This window comes from Schistocerca americana, chromosome 1, assembly GCF_021461395.2.
Source record: "Schistocerca americana isolate TAMUIC-IGC-003095 chromosome 1, iqSchAmer2.1, whole genome shotgun sequence".
In the NCBI taxonomy this organism is placed as follows: Eukaryota; Metazoa; Arthropoda; class Insecta; order Orthoptera; family Acrididae; genus Schistocerca; species Schistocerca americana.
Window position 1 is genome coordinate 930,807,489 of NC_060119.1, and position 27,670 is coordinate 930,835,158.

The 27,670-nt window shown below is 45.1% G+C and overlaps 1 protein-coding gene across 1 annotated transcript in view; it reads left to right on the plus strand.

Annotated features, from left to right (window-relative positions):
* The window catches only part of LOC124615388, a 226,368-nt gene that overhangs the window by 76,182 nt on the left and 122,516 nt on the right, over positions 1 to 27,670 (plus strand). The window contains exon 2 of the mRNA XM_047143218.1: positions 4,675 to 4,829. Coding sequence (XP_046999174.1) covers positions 4,675 to 4,829 — 155 coding nt within the window. The remainder of the gene's footprint in view (positions 1 to 4,674; positions 4,830 to 27,670) is intronic.

The following is a 27,670-nucleotide window of genomic DNA, read 5'->3' on the forward strand; positions in this document are numbered from 1 at the left end:
TATTGCTTAGAAAACAGAGTATGGCTATAAAATAGAGAACAACTTAAGAAAATCACCAAAAAGAAGTCATATCTAGACAAAATAAACTGAATAGATTATTATATTTATGGAGAATAAAATAAGATGTGACTAGCCTAACAATTGTTCTACCATAGTGTAAAGCTTTCCTATTTTGTATAGAGCATTTTATACCTTTTATGAGATGTTATACAGATGGGAGGCTTTGTATAAAATTTTGAAAGGGGGTGGGTATTGTAGATAAGAGCATGATTTACACGAACAGATAAATCATGACCAACACAAAACACACAGCACAGATTTCAAACAACCCTTACAAACAAGTGTGCCTGATTCATCATCATTTGCCATTTTCATAGGGTTGCTAGAATTTCCTTTGGGGACTTCAATGGTGAAGGTGGGACAAGTCCGTTCAGTAGGAGACTATTTAACACCAAACCACCTCCGGCATCCCACTCAAGTACCTGAGGTAGGGATCCTGGGGAAGGGGTATGGGAAGGGTTTCCTGTCTTTGGGGATATCTTCTTTCTCTTCTTCAATCCTAGCATCCACATCTATTTTTTTCCTTTCTTACTTCTCGTTTGAGGACCTGTCTATTTTTTCCCTCTTTCCATATTCATAAAGTTCTATCATTCAAGTCCTTCCTTGTTTCCGTGGTTTCTAATAGCCTACATCTTACCTTTAGATAAGAAGGCTGAAGAATCCGACTACATGAACACACATCCGCATATACACAAGTATATACTTAGACACAAACATACAATTAGACTGGAAAGCCTGTCACAATGTGAGAACTGCCAAGTGTTGTAGGGGAAAATGTGGGTACATCTAGAAATATGCACACACATATAGGAAGCTATGGCAGTTCATCGAATATACATAAGAAAAGGTGTATATAAACTGAGAGACATGAGCAAAGAGAGAAAATGAAAGTAAGAGTGTTAAATCATGATGATCAATACAAAATGTCAGTATAATAACTACTCTAATGAATTGAAGGATAGTGGGACATGAATAGTATGTGTTGACATAATATCTATTGAAAGTATAGAAGCTGATAAGTTGGGGAGGAATCTGGGGAGTAAATTATGTATTAAAGAATAAATGTGAAACGTAAGATAGATTTATATCTTTACCAGAAAATATTTAATTATGTTATACATAGAAATGTATACTAGGGTAATGAACAGCGAGGCCTACTCAGAAAGGATAAGGGGGTGTGCCCAGCTTTCACTAAGTATAAAGGGCAGGCATACCTACATGGAGATAGAACAACCTGTGGCCTAAAAAATAGGGATGTTTTATAAAGGGTTCCTTGCCAGATGGAATGAAAAGAAAGTGCTCTCATAAGGTGAACCCACAAGTAAGGAATAAGTGCTGATCTTAGAAGAAGGGGACAGTATAGTGACAAGTCACAAATTTTATAGGAATTATTCTGGAAATTATAAATTCTATGAATGACTAGCATTATTATGTTTTGTAGAAATAAGTATCCAAAAGAACACTTTCAGTTCGCCCAGAGTTCCTCCAAACTAAAAAAGTGATAATAGTACATACTAGAGAAAAGGTAGTACAAAAGATATGAACATAAAATAGATTACTCATGTGTCATAAACACCTTAAGTTTTCAATTGAAAAAGAAAATAAAGAAAAGAGAGAAATTTATCAAGATTCCTAAATATTAGAAAAACTGACTAAAACCACGAGTAAATGCTCATATCCTAATGTCAAAGTAAAATAAGAATGAATAGCAAAACAGAAAGCGAAAGATTACTCAGAGTTATTGAAAGAAAAGAAATGTATACTGTTGAAATATAAAATGTTTTGTGATATTAGTTGCATAATGATTATGTATAAAATATTTTGTGTTTGATCTGAGGGGATGGGTATGTAGTGATTCAAGAACTTCTGTGTAAATTCTAGAACCACTCAGCCTTCTACAGTCTCAATCACATGATATTCTAGATACAAGTGTGGGATGGTAAAATACTGCCTACTGTGCATCATATGATTGTGTGTGCAGGTTTAAAGTCAGTTGTGAGAAGAAAGTAGATGTGGCAGTTGAATGGCACTGACAATTGCTTGTCAGGCAATCCATAGATGTTTGAGGAAGAACCATGGAGTTTTTATGCAGCTCTGTGTCTATTGTCATTGACTATTATGTGAAACAAGAACAGTTGTAAAAGTAATCTAATAAACTCTTAATCCAGCCTTGGTGGAGGCAAGACCTTTTTTATGATTAATGTGAAGTAGAATCATGGTTATTAATCCAAATCTTTTTATAAATGTAGTAGGGGGGAGAGTGTGGTAGATATGATACACGAGTTGGGATGGAAGTCATCAAAGCAAAGACTTTTTCGTCGCAGCGAGATCTATTTACGAAATTTGTCACCAACCTTCTCTTATTAATGCGAAAATATTTTGTTGAGCCCAACCTACATAGGTAGGAATGATCATCAAAACAAAATAAGAGAAATCGGAGCTCGAACAGAAAGGTTTAGGTATTTTTTTCCCGTGTGCTGTTCGGGAGTGGACTGGTAGAGAGATAGTATGATTGTGATACAATGAACCCTCTGCCAAGCACTTAAATGTGAATTTCAGGTTAATCATGTAGATGTAAATTTGTTTCTGATGTTGGATGGAGCGAGTTACTTACTGGAAGTCGTATATGTATGTGGAAAGTGAGAATTTTATTCTGTATGAAATTCAAATATACCACTGGTTAACAAAAATTAAAGTTCACGTAGCTACTTATTTCACAAGTAGAGAGACTGGCTTAAATATTCCTGTACCTGGCATCATCCTACAGAGACAAAGTCAAGAGTGTTTTCCAGCTGTCAGCTAGCCAGCAGAGATCAGCTGCAACTTTCATGTAAGTCACCTAGTATAAAAGAAGTGGGCAGTTTGTATGCCTACTTCTCACTTTTAACTGCCATCAAAAATGTTAGAAGCTGCCATTCGTTATGCAAAGTGCAAATGTCAGTCATTCTGCAATTCCTTGTGGTCTAGTGACAATTCATAGCGATATGCAACTGCATTGTCAGACAGCATGACTGCATATTCATTAGGAGATGACAATGGGATATGTTGTCAGTGGTCGTACAGAAATCCAGCTAGATGCACTAAACCTGTTCACCTGCATGTATTATTTGAGTGATCTGTATACAGGTAAAAAAGAAACGGTTTCACTTCAGTAGTTTTCTTCTGGATCCATGCTAATTTATTCAGAGAAGCTTGTATTTCTCAAAGAGGATCATAACATTTGGCATTAGAGTAAGATTCCGTTTCCTGGTGTTTTTTTCGAGTCACATGGTAATGTTCCCTAAGCATGACATCCCTAACTAAGAAAGTAGGTAATTCTGTTGTAGACAGAAAGAAAAATCAAACAGGAATTTGGTCATGGCCTGGGTTGTTTACATAAAGTAGTTAAGATAACAATCCGTTTTAATTGTCCATGTTATAATTCAAAAGTTTGTTACATTGTTTGAACTACCTAATAGTTTAGACAATGATAAAATAAATATGTAAGGCAACTTGTATCGTATTTTCAGATAAATATTACTTACCTTGAAAAATGTTACCTTGCAAAGTTGGTCTCAGTGTCACAGCCGCTTCCTTCACTCCTGTATAACCTATTGCAAAGAATTTGTCCTGGCTTTATTTAAATGACGATCACTGGAACATTGTTGCTTTTAAGCATTTTCTTCTTTTATTTGCATGTTCTTGAAACACTGTTTACCATCGCATATTGAACATTGCTCAAAAATACATGATGCAACTTGCTTGAGCCATAAAAACAACTTAGTTGATCAGACCCCATGTCCCAAACTCAACACATGCTAAACCCACTCTGATAAAGCGTAATACAATCCTGATGTACTTAGACCCAAAAAATAGTGTACATGTTATGAACCCAGCTTCCAGTACATTCTAGATCAGGATAGTCCTAATTAATATTAATATGGCTGTCTTCACTGAAACTTTTTCAGATTTAATTTACATATCATTTTCTGAAAATAGTTATTTAAGTAAAGATATATAGCCTTAATGGTTAATAATAAAGGTTGAAACTTCATACAGAAAAATTGCTTCCTGCTTCCTGTTTCCTATAAAATTGATTTCACTTTTGATAGTAAATTAGAGAAACTATAAATGATCAAAATTTTGTTTATATGAAAACTGAAGCAAGACAATATTGTTTGTTCTGAATTTGTTTTTAGGTTATTTATGTTGACAACTGTGACAGTATCTATCTTGTACCATGAAAATTAGTTATGAAATGTCAATACAAATAATAAAAATATAGTAACAGAAAAGTAGCCAATTGGTAATCAAATATGTTCAGGAAATATCTACAGATTAGTATATAATTTAAGTACAAAAATTAAACTGTCTGGCCAAAATTTACACAGAATCATACATTTTGAACCATTAGAGTCATAACTGATTTTAAATAATAGGGATGCTAATATCTGTGATCTCATTAGTCTGTGAGGTTATCAAATGGTGCTAGGATAGTATCCTCATACATTAATACATTTTGTTTGAAAGTTCACCATTTGGTAATACAGATGTATTAAATTAACTAACTTTAAAAATATACTTGTAAGTATGCTATCAATGCTGAAACACTTACAGTGCAGTTTTTTGTTTCAGATCATATGCAGTAGTACCACATGATCGAAATTATGCAGATAAAGGATTTTTTGTTGATGTTAATTGTGTAGGTGATGAGTATAATGTTAAACAGTGCAAATGGTTCTCAATATACAATAGTTCATGCCATTATTTACTTGCTATTAAATGTATAGGTAAGTCAACCCTCAAATTTTTTGAAATAATTTTTTTAACATGCACTGCTCTTTTGTGAATTAGTCATCTTACCTAAAATATTCTGCTTTTATATGGATGTGAAAGTTGGAAGAAGTATATTGCTGTTAAGAAGAAACAATTGGCAGTTTTTGGGTCACCCACTGCATTTAGTCAGATTGTTCAGGACTGTCGATATCAAAATTGCTCAACTTCAGATTCTACAGCTGCTAACTGAAAAAAAAAAAAAAAAAAAATTGTTTCCATTGAAACCTCAGAAAATTCTTAATGGAATGACTGATCCCTCTGGGAAATAACTAGTCCAAAGAGAGGCATATAGCACATAAAGAACATATTTTAAAATAAACCTAGGTTACAGCACTGATGTTATTTTTCCTGGTCATAAAACATTACTGTCCTTTTAAATAGGTAAAAGGTTAAGATTTATTGCAGGATCTGAATAATAAATTTATGAGAAGTGATAAATTTCTCATGTTAAAAGCAGTATCCTTCCACATGGAATAGGTATTTGCCCTTACCCAGTAGTGATAAAATTGCACAGCGAAAAGTTCCTATGTGGACACTCCCTGCACATTGGCCCGCAAGACATGGTGGCAGGGACAGTTCAGCCATGTAGTACATACTATGGGCCCCATTCTTCACAGGACCGAGCGAGGTGTCGCAGTGGTTAGCACACTGGACTCGCATTCGGGAGGACGACGGTTCAATCCCGTCTCCGGCCATCCTGATTTAGGTTTTCCGTGATTTCCCTAAATCGTTTCAGGCAAATGCCGGGATGGTTCCTTTGAAAGGGCACGGCCGATTTCCTTCCCAATCCTTCCCTAACCCGAGCTTGCGCTCCGTCTCTAATGACCTCGTTGTCGACGGGACGTTAAACATCAATATCCTCCTCCTCCTCCTCTTCAGAGGTTGTACACTCATATTGCCCACAATTTTTTGAGCAAATTAACTGCTGGTTTTTAGCTAAAAATAACACTGTGCAGGATTGTGTAGGTCTGATTGTGCAGCGATTTAGGATCTCTGTAAATAATAGATCATGTACTTAAAATTGTATACTTTCAAATGTTTGAAAGATACATAAATGTAGCATTATTTTATTAAACCACATTTTACATATTACACAATACCCCTCTCCATATTCTATCACTGATTTATTTGCAAATTTGACAGCTATTTCCTTTTCCACCATCCATTTATTCTGTTTATACCTAATTCTTTCACATTTTTGTGCATTTGTTTGTGACAAACTGCTCCAATTGACTTTAATGCTGTCTGTCACTTTAATTGCCAAACTAAGTAGTTTACATTTTCTCCTATTACTTTGGCTTTCTGTTAACCCAGTTTTTAAAATTTTGTCTGTTTTCATGACTTTATCAATTGATTTTTTCCTTTTCCAATTTTACGTATCATATAGATCACCCACTCATTACTGTTTATTAACAATTTTTGTGCAAATTTTTCTAATTTTGCCAGCTTCTTTTCTTCTGTTTTCTATCTTTTTCAGCATCTGCTTATTTATTTATTTCTTTTTTGCCCCTCCCACAACGGAATCCCATCTCATATCACCTCTGTTCTTTTTGAAAACGTGCCTTTGCACTATCAAAACTGAGGTCCCACATTCTATTTCTTGAAACGTGCTTGTCACTTGGAGTTACTCCAAAAGGCATAACATAGAAAGTCCCTGTTTCTGGATGCAATCCTACCCTACACTAGGCTCTTTTACAGTTTCAAATACAGCAATCTCTTGCTCTTACCCAGCTAATCTGTGACCTATATACATCAGCCAATTTCCACTCTACCGGACTTCTCTCATTCTACAGTATCCTAGAGTTATCTGCCCCTCATGTTTCCTTGAATGGTATCATCTGCCAAGCCAACTTCAAACTGCAACAACATTCCAGACTTCACCTCAAAAAGCTATCCCACCTTCTCAGTGGTGTTTCTCTTCCTGTCCCTCTGCAGCTCCCTAAACAGCCACATCATCAACCATCACTCCACTCGTACAAACCAAACTTGGCCAACCTCCTTACCATCTCACAGCCTTCACCACTGCCTCCCCGAGCAGTGATGACTCGCAGTCACAAGAACCAGTCACAACAGTAGTGTTCTCAACCTCTCGTCCAAAGCACTCCCTCCCCCTGAATTATGTATCATCCATGGATCTACTTTCCCTTATAGTTAATGTCAACTGGAAATATCGCTCTGGAATCCAGTCCCAAAATCTTCCCAACAGCAAACCTGACATTGAAACCAGCCTTGAACAGTTTCGACCACGATCCTAACTTGATCCACCACCACTACCTCAGAATCATCCATTACAAACATTCCAAGGATTCCTCACATCCAGCATTGCTTCACAACCTTCTGTCAGGTCCCTACAACATGACCCTAACCTGTCCTCCACAGAACTCCAGGTTCTACATACCCTCAAAGCTAATGACTCCATCCTTATCCTCCCAGCAGACAAAAGATCTACCACTGTGGTACTTGACTGACAGGAGTATGTCAGCGAAGGCCTACACCCGCTGTCAGATATACAGCATCTGGCATCAAGATTCCCCCATCCCTGTGATTCAAACTGACCTGCAGTCCATCGTAAAAAACCTCAGGACCGTCACAAGGACTTAAACCACAATTCATAGAACTTCTTAGCCAAGCCACCCAAACCATGCACCTCTACCTTTTACCTTCTGCCTAAGATATACAAACCCAATCAATCAGGCTGTCCTACTGTTGCTGGCTTCAAAGCACCCACTTTATGTACATCTACCTAGGTTGACCAACACCTATAACCCATAGTATGACGACTTCCCTCCTACATTAAAGAGACCAAACATTTCCTAGATTGAAACTTCCTGGCAGATTAAAACTGTTCTGCAAGGTTCGCAGGAGAGCTTCTGTAAAGTTTGGAAGGTAGGAGACGAGATACTGGCAGAAGTAAAGCTGTGAGTACCGGGCGTGAGTCGTGCTTCGGTAGCTCAGATGGTAGAGCACTTGCCCGCGAAAGACAAAGGTCCCGAGTTCGAGTCTGTCGGACGCACAGTTTTAATCTGCCAGGAAGTTTCATATCAGCGCACACTCTGCTGCAGAGTGAAAATCTCATTCTGAAAATTTCCTAGATTGTCTGAAATCTGTGCCCATCCCACTCCCACAACACACCTTGCTTGTCACTATTGATGCCATCTCCCTCTATACCAACATCACACACGTACATGGTCTGCCTGCTGCTGAACATTTCCTCAGTCAATGCCCACCTGATTCCAAGCCTATGACATCCTCCTTGCTCAACTTAATCAACTTTATATTTACCAACAATTACTTCACCTTTGAGGGGCAGACACAAAACCAAGTCAGGGGTACAGCCATGGGAACCAGGATGGCCCCTTCCTATGCCAACCTTCTCATGGGTTGCTTGGAGGAGGCTTTCATGGGATCTGTAACTCATCAGCCCCTGGTTTGGTTTGGCTACATTAATGACATCTTTACCATAATTATTCGTGGTGAGGCTGACCTGCCAAAATTACTGGAATCTCTGAATACCTTCTCCCAATTAAATTTCACATACTCCTGTTCTGAATGCCATGCCACTTTCCTTAATGTTGATCTCATCCTCACCAAAGGCCAGCTACACACTTTCATCCATGTTAAACCTACCAACAAATAATGGTACTTACATTTTGACAGTTGCCATTCTTTCCATGTCATACATTTGCTCCCATACAGCCTAGGCATCTGAGGAAAATGTATTTGTTTGGATGCACACTCTTTACAGAAATACACTACCATTCTCACTTCAGCCTTCACTGGACATAATTACCCCACCAGCCTAGTTAAAAAGCAGATTCACTGGGCAATCCCATTCAATCCTGGTACTGCTGATTCCTTAAAAATCAACTTCAGAGCACACCATTGGTGACTCAGTATTATTGTGGTCTGGAATGTGTCATGCGCTGAAATGAGATCCATTCTGTCTGAGATTTTTCCCACCACACCTAGAATAGCTTCCATTGCCCTCTCAATCTCTACAATATTCTTGTAAGACCCTATGCTCCTTCTGAACCCATCTCCCTATCCCATGACTCCTACCCCTGTGGCTGTTCCACTGCAAGACTAGCCCTATGCATCCTCCTACCACCACCTATAACAGCCCTTTAACTGGCAAAACATATACTATCAAAGGGGGAGCCACCTGCAAAATGATGTATCCATATACCAGCTGTTATGTAAACACTGTTTGGCCTTCTGCATTACATGACTACCACCAAATTATCAATTTTGAAGAATGGGCATAGGCAGAGGATGTATACTGGCAACTGGCAGTATCCTGTTGCAGAGTATGCTCTACAATGATTACAACACCTGTTCCACCACATGCACCATCTGGATTCTTCCCCCAGACACCAGTTTCTCAGAACTCCACAGGTGGAAACTAGCACAACATGTCCTTGGTTCTTGTCACCCACCTGGTCTTAATTTACGTTAATTCCTTCCATTTCAGCTTTTCTTCACAGTAACTACTTCTTTGTTCACTCTATTTTAGTTTTTTACATCTTTTATAGTCTTTCCCATCTATTTTTCACTGCCCCTCCCACCAATGTTGTGAACAATGGACTTATCTTTTCAATCTTATTAACTCATGCATGATGTTTAAGCAGTAATCCGTCTGTATATTACCCTGTCTTCCACCTTTAAGCTCTCAGGTTTTCAAATCTTGTCCGATGCAGTCCCAACAATCAGTCTATCCTTTCCATCCTGTACGGTAAGTCTTCTCTGACCTGCAGTTCTGGGTGATTTTCTTGGAATCTACCCCTTTTCCTAGACCTCTCCAGTAGTTTTCTTTCACCCCTCTTCCTTCCCCTTCAACCCTTCTGCCTGAAGGAGGAGCCATTGGCTCGCCAATTACAACAGTCTCCCCCCCCTATCTCCCCCCCCTATCTCCCCCCCCCCTATCTCCCCCCCCCTATCTCCCCCCCCCTATCTCCCCCCCCTATCTCCCCCCCCCCTATCTCCCCCCCCCTATCTCCCCCCCCCTATCTCCCCCCCCCTATCTCCCCCCCCCTATCTCCCCCCCCCTATCTCCCCCCCCCTATCTCCCCCCCCCTATCTCCCCCCCCCTATCTCCCCCCCCCTATCTCCCCCCCCCTATCTCCCCCCCTATCTCCCCCCCCCTATCTCCCCCCCCCTATCTCCCCCCCCCTATCTCCCCCCCCCTATCTCCCCCCCCCTATCTCCCCCCCCCCCTATCTCCCCCCCCTATCTCCCCCCCCCTATCTCCCCCCCCCTATCTCCCCCCCCCCTATCTCCCCCCCCCCTATCTCTCCCCCCTATCCTATCTCTCCCCCCTATCCTATCTCCCCCCCCTATCCTATCTCCCCCCCCCCCATTCCTATCTTCCCCCCCCCCTATCCTATCTTCCCCCCCCCCTATCCTATCTCCCCCCCCCCCTATCCTATCTCCCCCCCCCCCCTATCCTATCTCCCCCCCCCTATCCTATCTCCCCCATCTCCCCCATCTCCCCCATCTCCCCCATCTCCCCCATCTCCCCCATCTCCCCCATCTATTCTATCTATTCTATCTATTCTATCTATTCTATCTATTCTATCTATTCTATCTATTCTATCTATTCTATCTATTCTATCTATTCTATCTATTCTATCTATTCTATCTATTCTATCTATTCTATCTATTCTATCTATTCTATCTATTCTATCTATTCTATCTATTCTATCTATTCTATCTATTCTATCTATTCTATCTATTCTATCTATTCTATCTATTCTATCTATTCTATCTATTCTATCTATTCTATCTATTCTATCTATTCTATCTATTCTATCTATTCTATCTATTCTATCTATTCTATCTATTCTATCTATTCTATCTATTCTATCTATTCTATCTATTCTATCTATTCTATCTATTCTATCTATTCTATCTATTCTATCTATTCTATCTATTCTATCTATTCTATCTATTCTATCTATTCTATCTATTCTATCTATTCTATCTATTCTATCTATTCTATCTATTCTATCTATTCTATCTATTCTATCTATTCTATCTATTCTATCTATTCTATCTATTCTATCTATTCTATCTATTCTATCTATTCTATCTATTCTATCTATTCTATCTATTCTATCTATTCTATCTATTCTATCTATTCTATCTATTCTATCTATTCTATCATCTATTCTATCATCTATTCTATCTATTCTATCTATTCTATCATCTATTCTATCTATTCTATCTATTCTATCTATTCTATCTATTCTATCTATTCTATCTATTCTATCTATTCTATCTATTCTATCTATTCTATCTATTCTATCTATTCTATCTATTCTATCTATTCTATCTATTCTATCTATTCTATCTATTCTATCTATTCTATCTATTCTATCTATTCTATCTATTCTATCTATTCTATCTATTCTATCTATTCTATCTATTCTATCTATTCTATCTATTCTATCTATTCTATCTATTCTATCTATTCTATCTATTCTATCTATTCTATCTATTCTATCTATTCTATCTATTCTATCTATTCTATCTATTCTATCTATTCTATCTATTCTATCTATTCTATCTATTCTATCTATTCTATCTATTCTATCTATTCTATCTATTCTATCTATTCTATCTATTCTATCTATTCTATCTATTCTATCTATTCTATCTATTCTATCTATTCTATCTATTCTATCTATTCTATCTATTCTATCTATTCTATCTATTCTATCTATTCTATCTATTCTATCTATTCTATCTATTCTATCTATTCTATCTATTCTATCTATTCTATCTATTCTATCTATTCTATCTATTCTATCTATTCTATCTATTCTATCTATTCTATCTATTCTATCTATTCTATCTATTCTATCTATTCTATCTATTCTATCTATTCTATCTATTCTATCTATTCTATCTATTCTATCTATTCTATCTATTCTATCTATTCTATCTATTCTATCTATTCTATCTATTCTATCTATTCTATCTATTCTATCTATTCTATCTATTCTATCTATTCTATCTATTCTATCTATTCTATCTATTCTATCTATTCTATCTATTCTATCTATTCTATCTATTCTATCTATTCTATCTATTCTATCTATTCTATCTATTCTATCTATTCTATCTATTCTATCTATTCTATCTATCTCTCCCCCCCCCCCATGTATCTATCCAATTAAATAATTTTGTCAATAATTTTTTTCATTGTTATCCCTGCATATTGTTCCACCATCTACATCTGTATTCTGCAAAGCACTGTAAAGTGTATGGCAGAGGGTGCATCCCATTGAGACAGTTATTATGGTTTCTTCCTGTCCTGTTTTCACTTAGGGTGTGAGAAGAGTGTGTGTTTGCATGCCTCTGTGAATGCTCTAATTATTCTAATCTTATCCTCAAAATTCCTATTTGAGCATCACATACAGGCTTGTAGTATATTTCTACTGTCATCATTTAAAGCCAGTTCTTGAAACTTCATGAGATAGTTTCTCGTTGTCTGCCAGTCCAGTTTCTTCAGTGTCTCTCTCACCCTATCCCAAGGGTCAAACCTGTGGCCATTTGTGCTGCCCTCCTCTGTATACATCCAATATCACCTGTTTGTCCTATGTGGTATGTGTCCACACACTTCAGAAATATTCTACAATGAATCATATGAGTGATTTGCAAGGTCTCCTTTGTAGACTGACTGAACTTCTCCAGTATTCTACCAATAAACCAAAGCCTACAACCTGATGTACTCACAACTGAGCCTACATGACCATTCCATTCATTTCCCTACAAAGTTCTGCACCCAGGTATTTGTATGAGTTGGCAGATTAAAAGCAGTGACTCATTGATATTATAGTTAGAGGAGACTAAATTCTTTTTGTGAAGTGCACAATTTTGCATTTCTAAACATTTCAAACAAGTTGCCAATTTTCATTCTACTTTGAAATCTTATCATCTGATTGAATATTTATGCAGCTCCTTTCTTATAGTACTTCACTATAGATATACGCATCATCTGCAAAAGTCTGAGGTTACTATTTATATTGCCTGACAGGTCATTAATATAAAATATGAATAGCAAGGGTCCTACCTCACTTCACTGAGGCACATCTGAAGTACCTTCTACATCTGATGATTATTTTAGATTTCAGATAACATGCTGCAGCCTCCCTACCAAAAGTCATCAATCCAGTTACAAACTTCACTTTACCCCATATGATCATAATTTTGACAATAAGCATCAGTGGGGTAATGAGTCAAAACGCTTTTTGGAAATCAGTATGTACTGCATCTACCTAACTGCCTTGATTCAAAACATTGTGTCATCAGAAAAAAGTTTGGGAGTTGCGTTTCATATGATAGATGTTTCCAGACAAATTGATATCAAGGATTTGGATGACAGTTCTGTGGATCACTTCTACTGCCCTTCTCGTAAAGTGTGCCCTTTTTCGACCGCTACGGTCGCAGGTTCAAATTGTGACTCGGGCATAGATGTATGTGATGTCCTTAGGTTAGTTAGGTTTAAGTAGTTCTAAGTTCTAGGGGACTGATGACCTCAGATGTTAAGTCCCATAGTGCTCAGAGCCATTTTTTAAATCTTGAGCCTAATTAACAAAATATAGATAACTGATTGTTTAGCATTGTTAGAATGCTTATTTCTGAAATTTCAATATTAATGTGATTTGTGTGTGTGTGTAAAAAATGTCTTAAACTTGTTCTAGCAGAGTAGGGAATATAATAGTGTGTTTGATAATGTTGTTCAACTGTTTCATACTATAAATTATGTTTTGCATTATTATAGCCAGTAGTACATTGTAGGAAGAGCATAGATACTCAGCCTCGAGTATTATTAGGCAGATGAGTGTTGGACCTACTAGAGGACAGATCTGTGCATACAGTTAAGTTCTTGGTGCATCACTCAGATTTTGATTTACAATAGAGCGACTCGTGTGTTGGACACTATCTAAAACAGCATATTAGAACAGTGCAGTGATGAGTTATTTTGGAGTTTTAAACAGTTTGACTTAATATTGCAAAAGACAGAATGATATGTGACTTTATATTTGTACTTTGTTGAGAATTAGTGTTGAACAATGCAATGGACCTCACACGTGCATTACTACCACATTACTGCCTCTGGACTATTTAATATCACCCGTGTAGTGTGTGCTACCATTGGTTAGCTGTAGTAGTAACAACGAGGCTTATTACACCGAAGATTGATCATGAGCCCATAAGATACAGGTTTTGAAGTGAATAAATCTACATACTTACTGTACTTCAGTTGTGGCCTACATCATTGTAGTGAAATCCATTATGGTATCCTGTATTTATTGAACAAGCATATTTTAGCTCGTGTATGCAGTCGTTGAGGGACACCGAAGGCAAGATGTTCACAGGTATTTAAATCACTCTTAATGACTCACTAATCGGTAGGACGTTAAAACATATGGTTTTTTGTTTGGGTATCTGTGATAGATTATAGTTAGAACAGGGGTTAACTCGGCCACAAAATCAGCTGTTTTAGACAGTGTCCAACACATGAGTTGCTCTATTGTAAATCAAAATCTGAATGATGCACCAAGAACTTATTTCAACTGTATGCACAGATCTGTCCTCTAGTGGGTCCATTAGGGATACCATTGGGCCCTGGAGCTTTGTTCAGTTTTAACAATTGCAGCTGTTTCACTGCACCATTGATACTTATTTAACTTATCTTTTCAGTGGTACAAAGATAAATTCTCCTGGGTTTTTCTTTTGTAAAGGAATATTTCAAAACAGTTAAGCATTTCAGTTCATCTCATTTTCTAGGGAGTGGATACTATGATTTGCTGTGCCTTAGTGTAAACATGTATCACAATACAATTTACACATTGTCTTTATATGTTTAACAATACTCTACTACAAATTTTTCATGTGTCCTTGCATCAAATAATCTTCATGGCTCGACAAAACAAATAACCAGAATACTCCCAAAGTCTGGCAGCTGTTTGTCTGAATTAAATGTAGTGACGGTCTACCTCAGTTAAATCCCCCAGAGGGCTTGCCACTCTTTGGTGGGTTCATGCCTGGCTACCACGGGGCCCCAGCCTTTGCAGCATCTTTTCCCTTCTGTACTGCATGTCTATGCTCTCCCTATTCTTTTACCCCACCCTTGGAGAACATGTCTGAAGTGTTACTGGGAATGTTCTGCATTGTCCATCACTGACATAAGAACAGGCTCACCACTGTTTCTCGTCCCCTATTCCTTCCTTCGTTTCCCTTCTCCTATCCTTGGCATTTGAGGTTCCTCTTTACCTTCTTCCCTGTACACTCCTGAAGGCTGGGCCGTGTCTGACACATAACAGGTGATAAGCAATTCATAATTCCCAGCAGGTAGGGATCGCACATACCCCCTGGTACAGGCCAGGCCCAGAGAGGGGTCAGTGCCTGAGCTCTACCTTCCCAAATTGCCAATAGGTCCCTCTGACAGTTGTTCGGGAGGTGTGAATAATCACCTAAGGCAGGTGCACCCCCTTGTGAAGAGGTTGCCAGTTGGAAAGAGCACACCACCAGAGACAATGGCAATCACAGATTATTTTCTTGCAATGAGCCAACCATCTTAACAACAAGTGTCTACTAAATGTAAACAGAATGAGGCTACCAATTCAAAGACCATTTCAGCTGTACCATGGTTCCTTATAGTCTAATGTACTGAAGAGTCAGTCAGTCCTTCGCAATGGTAAATCCATTTATTATTCAACAAGGTGTTGATGCATTTGCCAGCCCTGTGAAATCCTGCTCTCACTTACGAAATGGCGCTTTGCTTTTGCAGATTACTTCTGATTCTCAAGCACAGCTGCTTGCCACCTTGTTTCTCCTAGGCGATCCTGTTGGTGTCAAGGCCCGTAAGACTTTGAATTCTTCCCATGGTGTTATTTACAGCAGGCTGCTAGACAGTCTGACCGAGGCTGAAATCCAATTATACCTCTGATCAGGGTGTCACTGCTGCGCATCATGTGATGAAAAAGGTAGATTCCTCCTGAGTGCACCCCCTGCGGGTCCAGGGTAAGAATAGGCCCGAGGTATTCCTGCCTGTCGTAAGAGGCGACTAAAAGGAGTTTCAACCGTTTCGGCCTTCCATGTGATGGTCCCCCTTGGGGTTTGACCTCCATTTTTCAAAATTCTACAGAAGTATGAGCCTTTTGGGGAAGGACACCTTACGTGGTCCCCCCTGCGGGTCCGGGGATTAGAATAGGCCCGCGGTATTCCTGCCTGTCGTAAGAGGCGACTAAAAGGAGTCCATCCCCCTCACGGGGGTAGTTCGCGCCTGCGTCCGGAGACGGACGGTTCCACGACCTATCATCGTGGTCCTTTTGGTTTTTTCACTTCTCGTTTCTTCCTTCCTTTTGTTGGTTCCTTTCTTTGCTCTTCTCCACCTCACTGTCTTCCTTACTCTTTCCCTTGCCTTCTCCTTGCCTTCTCATTGCCTTTTTCTCCTTGCCTTCTCATTGCCTTTTTCTCCTTGCCTTCTCATTGCCTTTTTCTCCTTGCCTTCTCATTGCCTTTTTCTCCTTGCCTTCTCATTGCCTTCTTCTCCTTGCCTTCTTATTGCCTTCTTCCCCTTGCTTTCTCACTGCCTTCTTCTCCTTGCCTTCTCTGGTCTCCGCCTCGGCGTTTGAGACAGTCTGTCCTCTTTCTCCCTCTCTCTCTTCTTTTTCCTCTTCTTCCTTCCTCCCTGTGCGTGTCTGAAGGCCGACCCACGCGTTCGCACGCGTAGCCGGTGACGGGGTAACGCGTAAGTCCCCGCCCTGGGTAGACATGTAAGGCACGCGCGTACCCCCTGGTAAAGGCCAGGCCCGGGGAGGGGTGATTGCCTGAGCTGATACCTTCTGACCATGCCGATTGGTCCCTCCGTCTGTTTCTCGGGAGGTGTGACCTGAGGTGTAAACATTCACCTAAGGCGGGAGTGCCCTCTGAGAGGGTCCCCACAAGGAAGGAGCGCGCCATCGGAGACGCTGGCAATCATGGGGGATTCCTCCGCAATGGATTCTACTCCATCTCTTTCGACTTCGACCCAAAAACGGAAACGTGACCAGCCAACAGTGACAAAAGTACTACCGCCTGCCCCACAGTTCCTCGTAGTTTCTCGAACTGAGGACGGAAAGGATTTTTCCTCTGTCAACCCTTTCGTTATTCAGAAGGGCGTAGATGCCATAGCCGGATCTGTCAAATCCTGTACCAGGTTGCGTAACGGCACCTTATTACTGGAAACTGAGAATGCCTTTCAGGCACAAAAACTGCTTCGGGCCACCCTCCTGTACACGTTCCCTGTCCGGGTGGAGGCCCACCGAACTTTGAATTCGTCTCGTGGTGTGGTCTATACTGACTCCCTCGACGGATTGACTGATGAGGAGCTTCAATCATTCCTCGCTGAGCAGGGCGTGACGGCTGTCCATAGGGTCATGAAAAAGGTCAACAATGGCCTTGTACCGACCCGGACAATTTTCTTGACCTTCGATAGTGTTAAGCTGCCATCGCGCATCAAGGCGGGCTACGAGGTTATTTCTGTTCGCCCCTATATCCCGACACCTACGCGCTGCTACCAGTGTCAGCGTTTCAATCACACTCGACAGTCTTGTTCCAATGCGGCTAAATGTGTCACCTGTGGCAGGGATGCCCATGAGGGTGACTGTCCACCTCCGTCTCCTCGTTGTGTGAACTGTCAGGGTGACCATGCAGCATCCTCCCGCGACTGTCCTGTCTATAAGGAAGAACGCTGTATCCAGGAAATTCGGGTCAAAGAGAAAGTGTCCACCTCGGCTGCTCGCAAGCTATTGGCTAGTAGGAAGCCCACGCTGCTCCCAGCGGGGAAATACAGTACTGTCCTCGCCTCTCCTCGGACTACCCGGGAGGTAGCAACCCAGACATGCGATCTGACCTTCAGCACCACGGTCGTCCGTTCGGCCAGTGCTAAGATCGCGCGGTCGACGTCTCCTCTTCCTCCCATCACCCCACAGACACGAGCACCTTCTTCAGCTTCTGCTAAAACGAAGACACCGAAGTCAGAAGCACGGGCCTTCAAGAAGGAACCATCCCGTGCAGACTTCCTCCGTACCTCGACCTCACAGCCTTCGACCGGTACTTCCACTACACGTCCTTCCAAAAAGGCGCATAGGAAGCACAGTTCTCCTTCCCCGCCACGGCGCATTTCTTCTCTTGCGCCACCCAGCGGCTGCCGCCCCAGGCCGTCATCCGTTTCGCCTGGCCGCACCGCTGGTCGCCGTACATCTGGCCGTTCACTGGCGGAGGAAGCTCCCCCTCCCGGCCATCCTCCCGAGATGGCCGATGACCCTATAGACCCAATGGACGATGACTGTCCGCCTACTGATAGCGGCGGCAGTGCTCGCTCGAAGCCAGGCCCTAAGCGGCCTTCGAGGTGACCACTTCTCTCATCTTTCTTTTCTTACGATGGCACTTATTCACTGGAATATTCGCAGCATTCGCTCCAACCAAGAGGACTTGAAGTTGCTGCTCTGCTTGCACCGTCCGCTTGTCGTAGCCCTCCAGGAAACGAAGCTACGCCCATGCGATCAAATTGCCTTGGCACACTACACCTCTGTGCGTTTTGACCTACCCCCTGTGGTAGGTATCCCAGCTCATGGAGGGGTTATGTTGCTGGTCCGGGATGATATTTACTACGATCCCATCACGTTGCACACCGGCCTGCAGGCAGTTGCCATCCGCATTACTCTCCCCACTTTTACGTTTTCCTTTTGTACCGTTTACACTCCATCGTCATCTGCCGTTACCAGGGCAGACGTGATGCAACTTATTGCTCAGCTACCTGCACCATTTTTGTTAACTGGAGACTTCAATGCCCACCATCCCCTTTGGGGCTCTCCAGCATCCTGCCCGAGGGGCTCCTTGTTAGCAGACCTTTTCAACCAGCTCGATCTTGTCTGCCTCAATACTGGCGCCCCTACTTTTCTTTCGGACACATCTCACACCTATTCCCATTTAGACCTCTCTATATGTACTCCCCAACTTGCACGCCGGTTTGAGTGGTATGCACTTTCTGATACATATTCGAGCGACCATTTCCCGTGTGTTATCCATCTCCTGCAGCATACTCCCTCTCCGTGCTCCTCTCGTTGGACCATCTCCAAGGCAGACTGGGAGCTCTTCTCTTCCAGGGCTACCTTTCAGGATCAAACCTTCACAAGCTGCGATCGTCAGGTCGCACACCTCACGGAAGTCATTCTCGCTGCTGCTGAATATTCCATCCCTCACCCTACTTCTTCTCCACGTCGCGTACCGGTCCCCTGGTGGACCGCAGCATGTAGAGATGCTTTACGTGCTCGTCGACGTGCTTTACGCACCTTTAAGCGCCACCCTACAGTGGCGAATTGTATTAATTATAAACGATTACGTGCTCAGTGTCGTCGTATTATTAAAGAAAGCAAGAAAGCCAGCTGGGCTGCTTTCACAAGCACCTTCAACAGTTCTACCCCTTCTTCTGTTGTCTGGGGTAGCCTGCGCCGGCTATCTGGCACTAAGGTCCACTCCCCAGTTTCTGGCTTGAAGGTCGCGAATGAAGTCCTTGTGGCCCCTGAGGCTGTCTCCAATGCCTTCGGCCGCTTTTTCGCCGAGGTTTCGAGCTCCGCTCATTACCACCCTGCCTTCCTCCCCCGCAAACAGGCAGAGGAGGCTAGGCCACCTGACTTCCGCTCCTCGAATTGTGAAAGTTATAATGCCCCATTCACCATGCGGGAACTCGAAACCGCACTTGGCCGATCACGGTCCTCCGCTCCAGGGCCTGATTCTATTCATATTCAGATGCTGAAGAACCTTTCTCCTGCGGGTAAAGGTTTTCTTCTTCGTACATACAATCGCATCTGGATTGAGGGACATGTTCCCGCATGCTGGCGCGAGTCTATTGTTGTCCCGATTCCTAAGCCGGGGAAGGACAAGCACTTGCCTTCCAGTTATCGACCTATCTCGCTTACCAGCTGTGTCTGTAAAGTGATGGAGCGAATGGTTAACTCTCGATTGGTTTGGCTGCTCGAGTCTCGACGCCTACTTACCAATGTACAATGTGGATTTCGAAGGCGCCGCTCTGCTGTTGACCATCTGGTTACCTTGTCGACCTTCATTATGAATAACTTCTTGCGGAAGCGCCCGACCGCGGCTGTGTTCTTTGATTTGGAGAAGGCTTACGACACCTGTTGGAGGGCGGGCATTCTCCGCACCATGCATACATGGGGCTTTCGCGGTCGCCTCCCTCTTTTTATTCATTCCTTTTTAATGGATCGACAGTTTCGGGTACGTGTGGGTTCTGTCCTGTCCGACACCTTTCGCCAGGAGAATGGGGTGCCACAGGGCTCAGTTTTGAGCGTCGCTCTCTTCGCCATCGCGATCAATCCAATAATGGATTGCCTCCCAGCTGATGTATCAGGCTCCCTTTTCGTGGACGATTTTACCATCTATTGCAGCGCGCAGTGTGCACGTGTCCTGGAGCGCTGTCTTCAGCGTTCTCTTGACCGTCTTTACTCCTGGAGTGTCGCCAATGGCTTCCGTTTTTCTGCCGAGAAGACGGTCTGTATTAACTTCTGGCGCTACAAAGAGTTTCTCCCACCGTCCTTACGACTCGGTCCCGTTGCTCTCCCACTCGTGGAGACAATCAAATTTTTAGGCCTTACCTTTGACAGGAAACTTAGCTGGTCTCCACATGTGTCATATTTGGCCGCCCGTTGTACCCGTTCTTTAAATGTCCTCCGTGTTCTCAGTGGTATGTCGTGGGGAGCGGATCGAACCGTCCTACTTCGTCTATATCGGTCGATCGTCCGCTCCAAGCTGGATTATGGGAGCTTCGTATACTCCTCTGCACGGCCATCCATCTTACGCCGCCTCAACTCCATACAACATCGGGGTTTACGACTTGCGATCGGAGCATTTTATACCAGTCCCGTAGAGAGTCTTCATGCTGACGCTGGCGAATTGCCACTCACCTACCGGCGCGATATACTGCTTTGTCGGTATGCCTGTCGGCTACTGTCAATGCCCGACCATCCGTCTTATCGTTCCTTTTTGACGACTCTCTTGACCTTCAATACGGGTTGTATGTCTCTGCCTTGCTACCCCCTGGAGTTCGCTTTCGTCGCCTCCTTCAACACCTTCATTTTTCACTCCCTGCAACCTTTCGAGTGGGCGAGAGCCGCACGCCACCTTGGCTCCAGGCTCAGGTCCGCGTTCACCTCGACCTCAGCTCGCTCCCAAAAGAGGTCACCCCCGGTTCGGTCTACCACTCCCGTTTTTTGGAACTTCGTTCGAAGTTCAACAACATGACTTTCATTTATACAGATGGCTCTAAGACCAATGACGGGGTCGGGTGTTCCTTTATTGTCGGGGCACAAAGTTTCCAATACCGGCTCCATGGCCATTGTTCGGTCTTCACAGCTGAGCTCTTTGCCCTCTACCAGGCTGTTCTTTACATCTGCCGCCACCGACATTCTGCTTATGTCATCTGCTCAGATTCCCTGAGCGCCATCCAGAGCCTCAGTGATCCGTACCCGGTTCACCCTTTCGTACACCGGATCCAACGCTCTCTTCAGCAGCTGGTGGACGTCGGTACGCCGGTTAGCTTTATGTGGGTTCCTGGCCATGCCGGTATCCCTGGGAACGAAGCTGCAGATGCCGCGGCCAAGGCTGCGGTCCTCCAGCCTCGGACAGCTTCTTGTTGTGTCCCTTCGTCCGATTTTAGCAGGGTCATTTGTCGGCGCGTTGTGTCGCTGTGGCATGCCGATTGGGCTGCACTTACCGACAACAAGCTTCGGGCCTTAAAACCTCTTCCCGTGGCTTGGACGTCCTCCTCACGCCCTTCTCGGCGGGAGGAGGTCGTTTTAGCAAGGTTAAGAATTGGACACTGCCGGTTCAGCCATCGCCATCTGCTGACGGCTGCGCCGGCGCCGTTCTGCCCATGTGGGCACTTGCTGACGGTTAGACACATTTTAATGTCCTGTCCTGATCTTAACACACTGCGCCTCGATCTTAACCTGCCTAATACTTTCGATGCCATTTTAGCGGATGACCCACGAGCAGCTGCTCGTGTTCTTTGTTTTATCAATTTGACACACCTCGCTAAGGACATTTGATGATGTTTTTTAATCCTATGCCTGTCAGTCTGTCTTTTATTGTGTTTTCCCTTTTAGTTGTTGTTGTCAACTTGTGCCTCGCGGTGCATTCTTAGAGTAGTCAGGGCGCTAATGACCATTGAAGTTGTGCGCCCGAAAACCACAAAAAAAAAAAAAAAAAAAAAAACCTTACGTGGTGTACCACTGGTCCTCGGTGCACTAAGACCTTGGCACTCAGCATTTTACCGGCGTTGTAACCATACCCACTATTCCTCACATCTCACATTGGGCCTAAACGCCTGATGGGTTGTACAAGTTACGCCCATAGTGCGTCCCCATCTGCACCTACGATCATGATGGACTTTCCATGGCACCCGAATTCCAGCATGGTAGCCAGCCCATTGTGGTGGGGTCGTCATGTACCCTCTAGGTTGTAGCCCCCTGACAACACAGGGATCGTACTGCCGATACCTGAGCTGCACCCTCCCCACGTCGGCCAAGGAGTGGATGCCCGTCTCCTTGGGGCATCAGGACTCCCGGCAACGGTCATCCTGCCAGGTGGCCCTTGCTGAGGCTGGGTGGCGCCCGTGGGGAGAGCCCCTGGTCGGAGTGGGTGGTATCGGGGCGGACGTTTCGCAGATGAAACGCCAACACGTATCAGGTCGCTCTGCGGCAGAGTCTTTCAAAAGGAAAGGTACCATTTCTAGTTCTGGTTCTCCTGCCCTTTCCCCCTTGGCCACTCCCTGGGAGGAGGGAAAGGCCCGCCGGCTTGGGGTGAAGTACTTCCCCCGCTATTTGGTCTGTTCTCGAACTGATGGGGGGGACGTTCGCCACCTCCAAGCCCATGTTCTTTGTTCAGCACATTGAGGACATCTTCAGGGAAATCGAGGCTCTCAGTAAGATGCGTTCGGGGTCCATTCTTATAAAGACCACCTCCGCCACACAGTCGGCGGCGCTCCAGGCATGCGACCGCCTAGGGGACATCCCAGTGTCCATTGTCCCGCATCTTGCACTAAATAGGACGCAGGGGGTTATTTTTCATCGGGACCTCCTGCTGCAATCTGATGAGGAGCTCAGGGCCAACCTGGAGCGCCGAGGCGTGCATTTCGTCCGGCGAGTCCAGCGCGGCCCCAAAGACCGTCGCATCGACACCGGGGCCTTTATCCTTGCCTTCGAGGGGGGCCTTCTCCTGGAGAACGTAAAGGTGATGTGCTACCGGTGTGACGTGCAACCTTACGTCCCGCCTCCTATGCGCTGTTTTAGGTGTTTGCGCTTTGGGCACATGTCACGGTGTGAGGCTGAGCCCCTTTGTGGCGATTGTGGACGTCCTCTTCGTGAGGAACATACATGCACCCCACCACCTCGGTGCGTTAATTGTCCTGGCATCCACTCGCCTAGATCCTCTGACTGCCCCGCATATCAGAAGGAGAAGAAGATACAAGAAATCAAAACTTTGGATCGGCTCTCTTATTCTGAGGCCAGGAAGAAGTATGACCGCCTCCATCCCATGCCGTTGACCACTTCGTTTGCCTCAGTTGTGTCCACTCCTTCTGCGGTATCCTCACCCCTATCCTGTCCCCCCTCCGCCTCCTCCCCCCATCCGGGGTCTCTGCCTCCGCCTCCCAAGTCCCTCCCTTCCAAATCCTCCTCCCCCGTGGCCCCCGCCCCCTCTGCCCCAGGGGCCACACTTCCTCCTCCTCCTTCCCCCCCCCCCCCCCCACCCCCCACCCCCCGCCGCCTGAGAAGCGATCCTCTCCTCAGGCATCCATCGGGGAAACGTTCCGGACCCTAGCTTCCGAGGTCCGGCGTTCCAAAACGGACCCCGCACGTGAGGATCTTCTTCAGGTCCAGCCCACCATCCCTGTGCCTCCTCGGCCTTCCAAGAAGGCCTCAAGAAGTAGTCTCTATCCCCCTCTCCACCCCGGCGCGTTTCGTCTGACGCTCCATCCGTGAGTCGCTGCTCCCGGCCGTCCTCAGTTTCGCTGGGACGCTCTGCTGCCAGGCGCTCAGCTGGCCTCTTGTCGGCAAGTGATGCTGCCCCTCCTACACAACCAGGGACAGCGGCCGCAGCTGGCGATGACTCGATGGAACCGGATCCGCCTCCCACCGGTTGTAGCGTTGTTCCCTCGCAACCTGGCCCTCCGCGGCTGTCGAGGTGACCAGCTCTTCCCCTGTCCCGTTCCCCCCCCCTTTTTGACTAGCGATGGCCTTGTTACATTGGAACATAAGAGGTATTCGATCTAATCGGGAGGAATTACAACTGCTCCTCCGCCTGCACTGTCCGCTCGTCCTGCGCCCGACTGACCGTATTGCCTTTCCCCACTATACCTCGGAGCGGTATGACCTCACCCCTGTAGACGGTATCCCAGCTCATGGTGGGGTCATGTTGCTCGTTCGGGACAATATCTATTACCATCCCATACCATCCCATTGACCACCCCACTCCAAGCAATAGCTGTCCGTCTTACTCTTTCTGCTTTTACTTTTTCAGTTTGTACCATCGTCATCTGCTGTTAGTCAGGCTGACATGATGCACCTGATCGTTCAGCTTCCCCTGCCGTTTTTATTGTTTGGCGACTTCAATGCCCATCATCCCCTTTGGGAGTCTCCTGCATCCTGTCAGAGGCTCACTCTTGGCGGATGTCTTCAACCATCTCAATCTTGTCTGCCTCAATACCGGCGCCCCGACTTTCCTCTCGGACTCTACTCATACCTACTCCCACTCGGACCTCTCGATCTGTTCTACCACTCTTGCCCGTCGGTTTGAGTGGTATGTCCTTTCTGACACCTATTCGAGCGACCATTTCCCCTGTGTCGTTCGTCTCCTGCACCACACCCCATCCCCACGTCCTTCGAGCTGGAACATACCGAAAGCTGACTGGGGACTTTACTCCTCCCTGGCGACCTTTCCGGACCACGATTTTCTCAGTTGTGACAGTCAGGTCGAATACCTCACGGCTGTTATCATCAATGCTGCCGAACGTTCCATTCCTCGTACTACCTCTTCTTCACGTCGCGTTTCCGTCCATTGGTGGAACGAGGCTTGTAGGGACGCTATCCGTGCTTGACGATGTACTTTACGCACCTTTCGCCGCCATCCTACGTTGGCGAATTGTACTGGATACAAACGACTCCGAGCGCAATGCCGTAGAGTCATCAAAGACAGCAAAAAAGCTTGTTGGGCCTCTTTCACCAGCTCCTTTAACAGTTTTACTCCCTCTTCTGTCGTATGGGGTGGCCTGTGCCGGCTGTCTGGCATTAAGGCCCACTCCTCGGTACCTGGCCTGACCTCAGGTAGTGAGGTCCTCGTTGATCCTGTGGCTGTCTCCAATGCCTTCGGGCGGTTTTTCATGGAGGTTTCAAGCTCCGCCCATTACCACCCTGCCTTCCTTCCCAGGAAAGAGGCAGAAGAGGCTCGGCAACCTTCCTTCCATTTGCTGAATCTGGAAAATTATAATGCCCCCTTTACTATGTGGGAACTCGAACATGCGCTTGCACTGTCCCGGTCCTCTGCTCTGGGGCCAGATGCCATTCACGTTCAGATGCTGGCACACCTTTCTCCGGCGGGCAAAAGCTTCCTTCTTCGTACCTACAATCGCGTCTGGACCAAAGGTCGGGTCCCCATGCGTTGGCGTGACGCCGTCGTTGTTCCTATACCCAAACCCGGGAAGGATAGACACCTTCCTTCTAGTTACCGCCCCATTTCTTACAAGCTGTGTCTGTAAGGTGATGGAGCGCATGGTTCAAGCTCGGTTAGTTTGGATTCTTGAATCTCGACGGCTACTTACTAATGTCCAATGCGGCTTTCGTCGCCGCCGCTCCGCTATTGACCACCTTGTGACCTTGTCGACATTCATCATGAACAACTTTTTGTGAAAGCGCCAAACGGTAGCCATGTTCTTCGATTTGGAGAAGGCTTATGATACCTGTTGGAGAGGAGGTATCCTCCGCACTATGCACAGGTGGGGCCTACGCGGTCGCCTGCCCCTTTTTATCGATTCCTTTTTAACGAATCGAAAGTTTAGGGTACGTGTGGGTTCCGTATTGTCTGACGTCTTCCTCCAGGAGAACGGAGTGCCTCAGGGCTCCGTCTTGAGCGTAGCCCTTTTTGCCATCGCGATCAATCCAATTATGGATTGCATTCCACCTAATGTCTCAGGCTCTCCCTTTGTCGATGACTTCACGATCTACTGCAGTGCCCAGAGAACATGCCTCCTGGAGTGCTGCCTTAAGCGTTTTCTAGACAGCCTCTACTCATGGAGCGTGGCAAATGGCTTCTGGTTCTCTGAAGAGAAGACGGTTTGTATCAACTTTTAGCGATATAAAGCGTTCCTTCCGCCATCCTTACATCTCGGTCCCATTGTTCTCCCATTCGTGGAAACAACTAAGTTTCTAGGGCTCATGTTGGACAGGAAACTGTGTTGGTCTCCGCATGTCTCTTATTTGGTGGCCCATTGTACACGTTCCCTTAATGTCCTCAGAGTTCTTAGTGGTTCATCTTGGGGAGCGGATCGCACTGTCCTGCTTTGCTTGTATCGGTCCATAGTCCGATCAAAGCTGGATTATGGGAGCTTCGTCTACTCGTCTGCTCGGCCATCCCTCTTACGCCGTCTCAACTCCATCCACCATCGGGGCTTACGTCTTGCAACCAGAGCCTTCTACACTAGTCCCGTCGAGAGTCTTTATGCTGAAGCTGCCGAATTACCATTGACCTACCGGCGCAACGTACTGCTGTGTCGGTATGCCTTCAGGCTGTTGTCTATGCCCGACCACCCCTCTTACCAGTCCGTCTTCACCGATTCTCTCGACCGTCAGTACGTGTTGTATGTGTCTGCCCTGCTGCCCCCCGGAGTCCGCTTCTGTCGCCTGCTTCGACAGTTCGATTTTGCCCTCCCTACCACCTTCAGAGAGGGTGAGAGCCCGACACCATCTTGGCTCCAGGCTCCGGTTCATAATTATCTCGACCTCAGCTCACTCCCGAAGGAGGGTACTCCGGCTGCAGTGTATTGCTCACAGTTTGTCGAACTTCGTGCTCGACTTGCCGGTCACACCTTTATTTACGCCGATGGCTCCAAAACTGACGATGGTGTCGGCTGTGCCTTTGTCGTCGGAGCCGCCACCTTTAAATACCGGCTCCTCGGCCAATGTTCGAGCTTTACGGCCGAGCTTTTTGCTCTCCATCAGGCCGTTCAGTATGCCCGCCGCCACCGCCATTCATCGTATGTACTTTGCTCTGACTCATTCAGTGCTCTTCAGAGCCTTGGAGCTCCCTATCCGGTCCATCCCTTGATTCAACGGATACAGCAGTCCCTCCATTCTTTCGCTGATAATGATTCTCCTGTCAGCTTTCTGTGGGTTCCTGGACATGTAGGAGTGCCTGGGAATGAGGCTGCGGATGCTGCAGTCAAGGCTGCAGTCCTCCTGCCTCAGCCAGCCTCCCATTGTGTCCCGTCATCTGACATTCGTGGGGATGTTTGTAAGAGGCTTGTGTCGTTGTGGTGGGATGCTTGGTCATCCCTCCAAGGAAACGAGCTCCGGGCAGTAAAACCGCTCCCAACTGCTTGGACAACCTCCTCCCAGCCATCTCGGCAAGAGGAGGTCCTTCTGACCAGGTTGCGGATTGGGCAGTGCCGGTTTAGCCACCGCTACCTGCTCTCCAGTGAGCCAGCCCTGCAGTGCCCTTGTGGTCAGGCATTAAC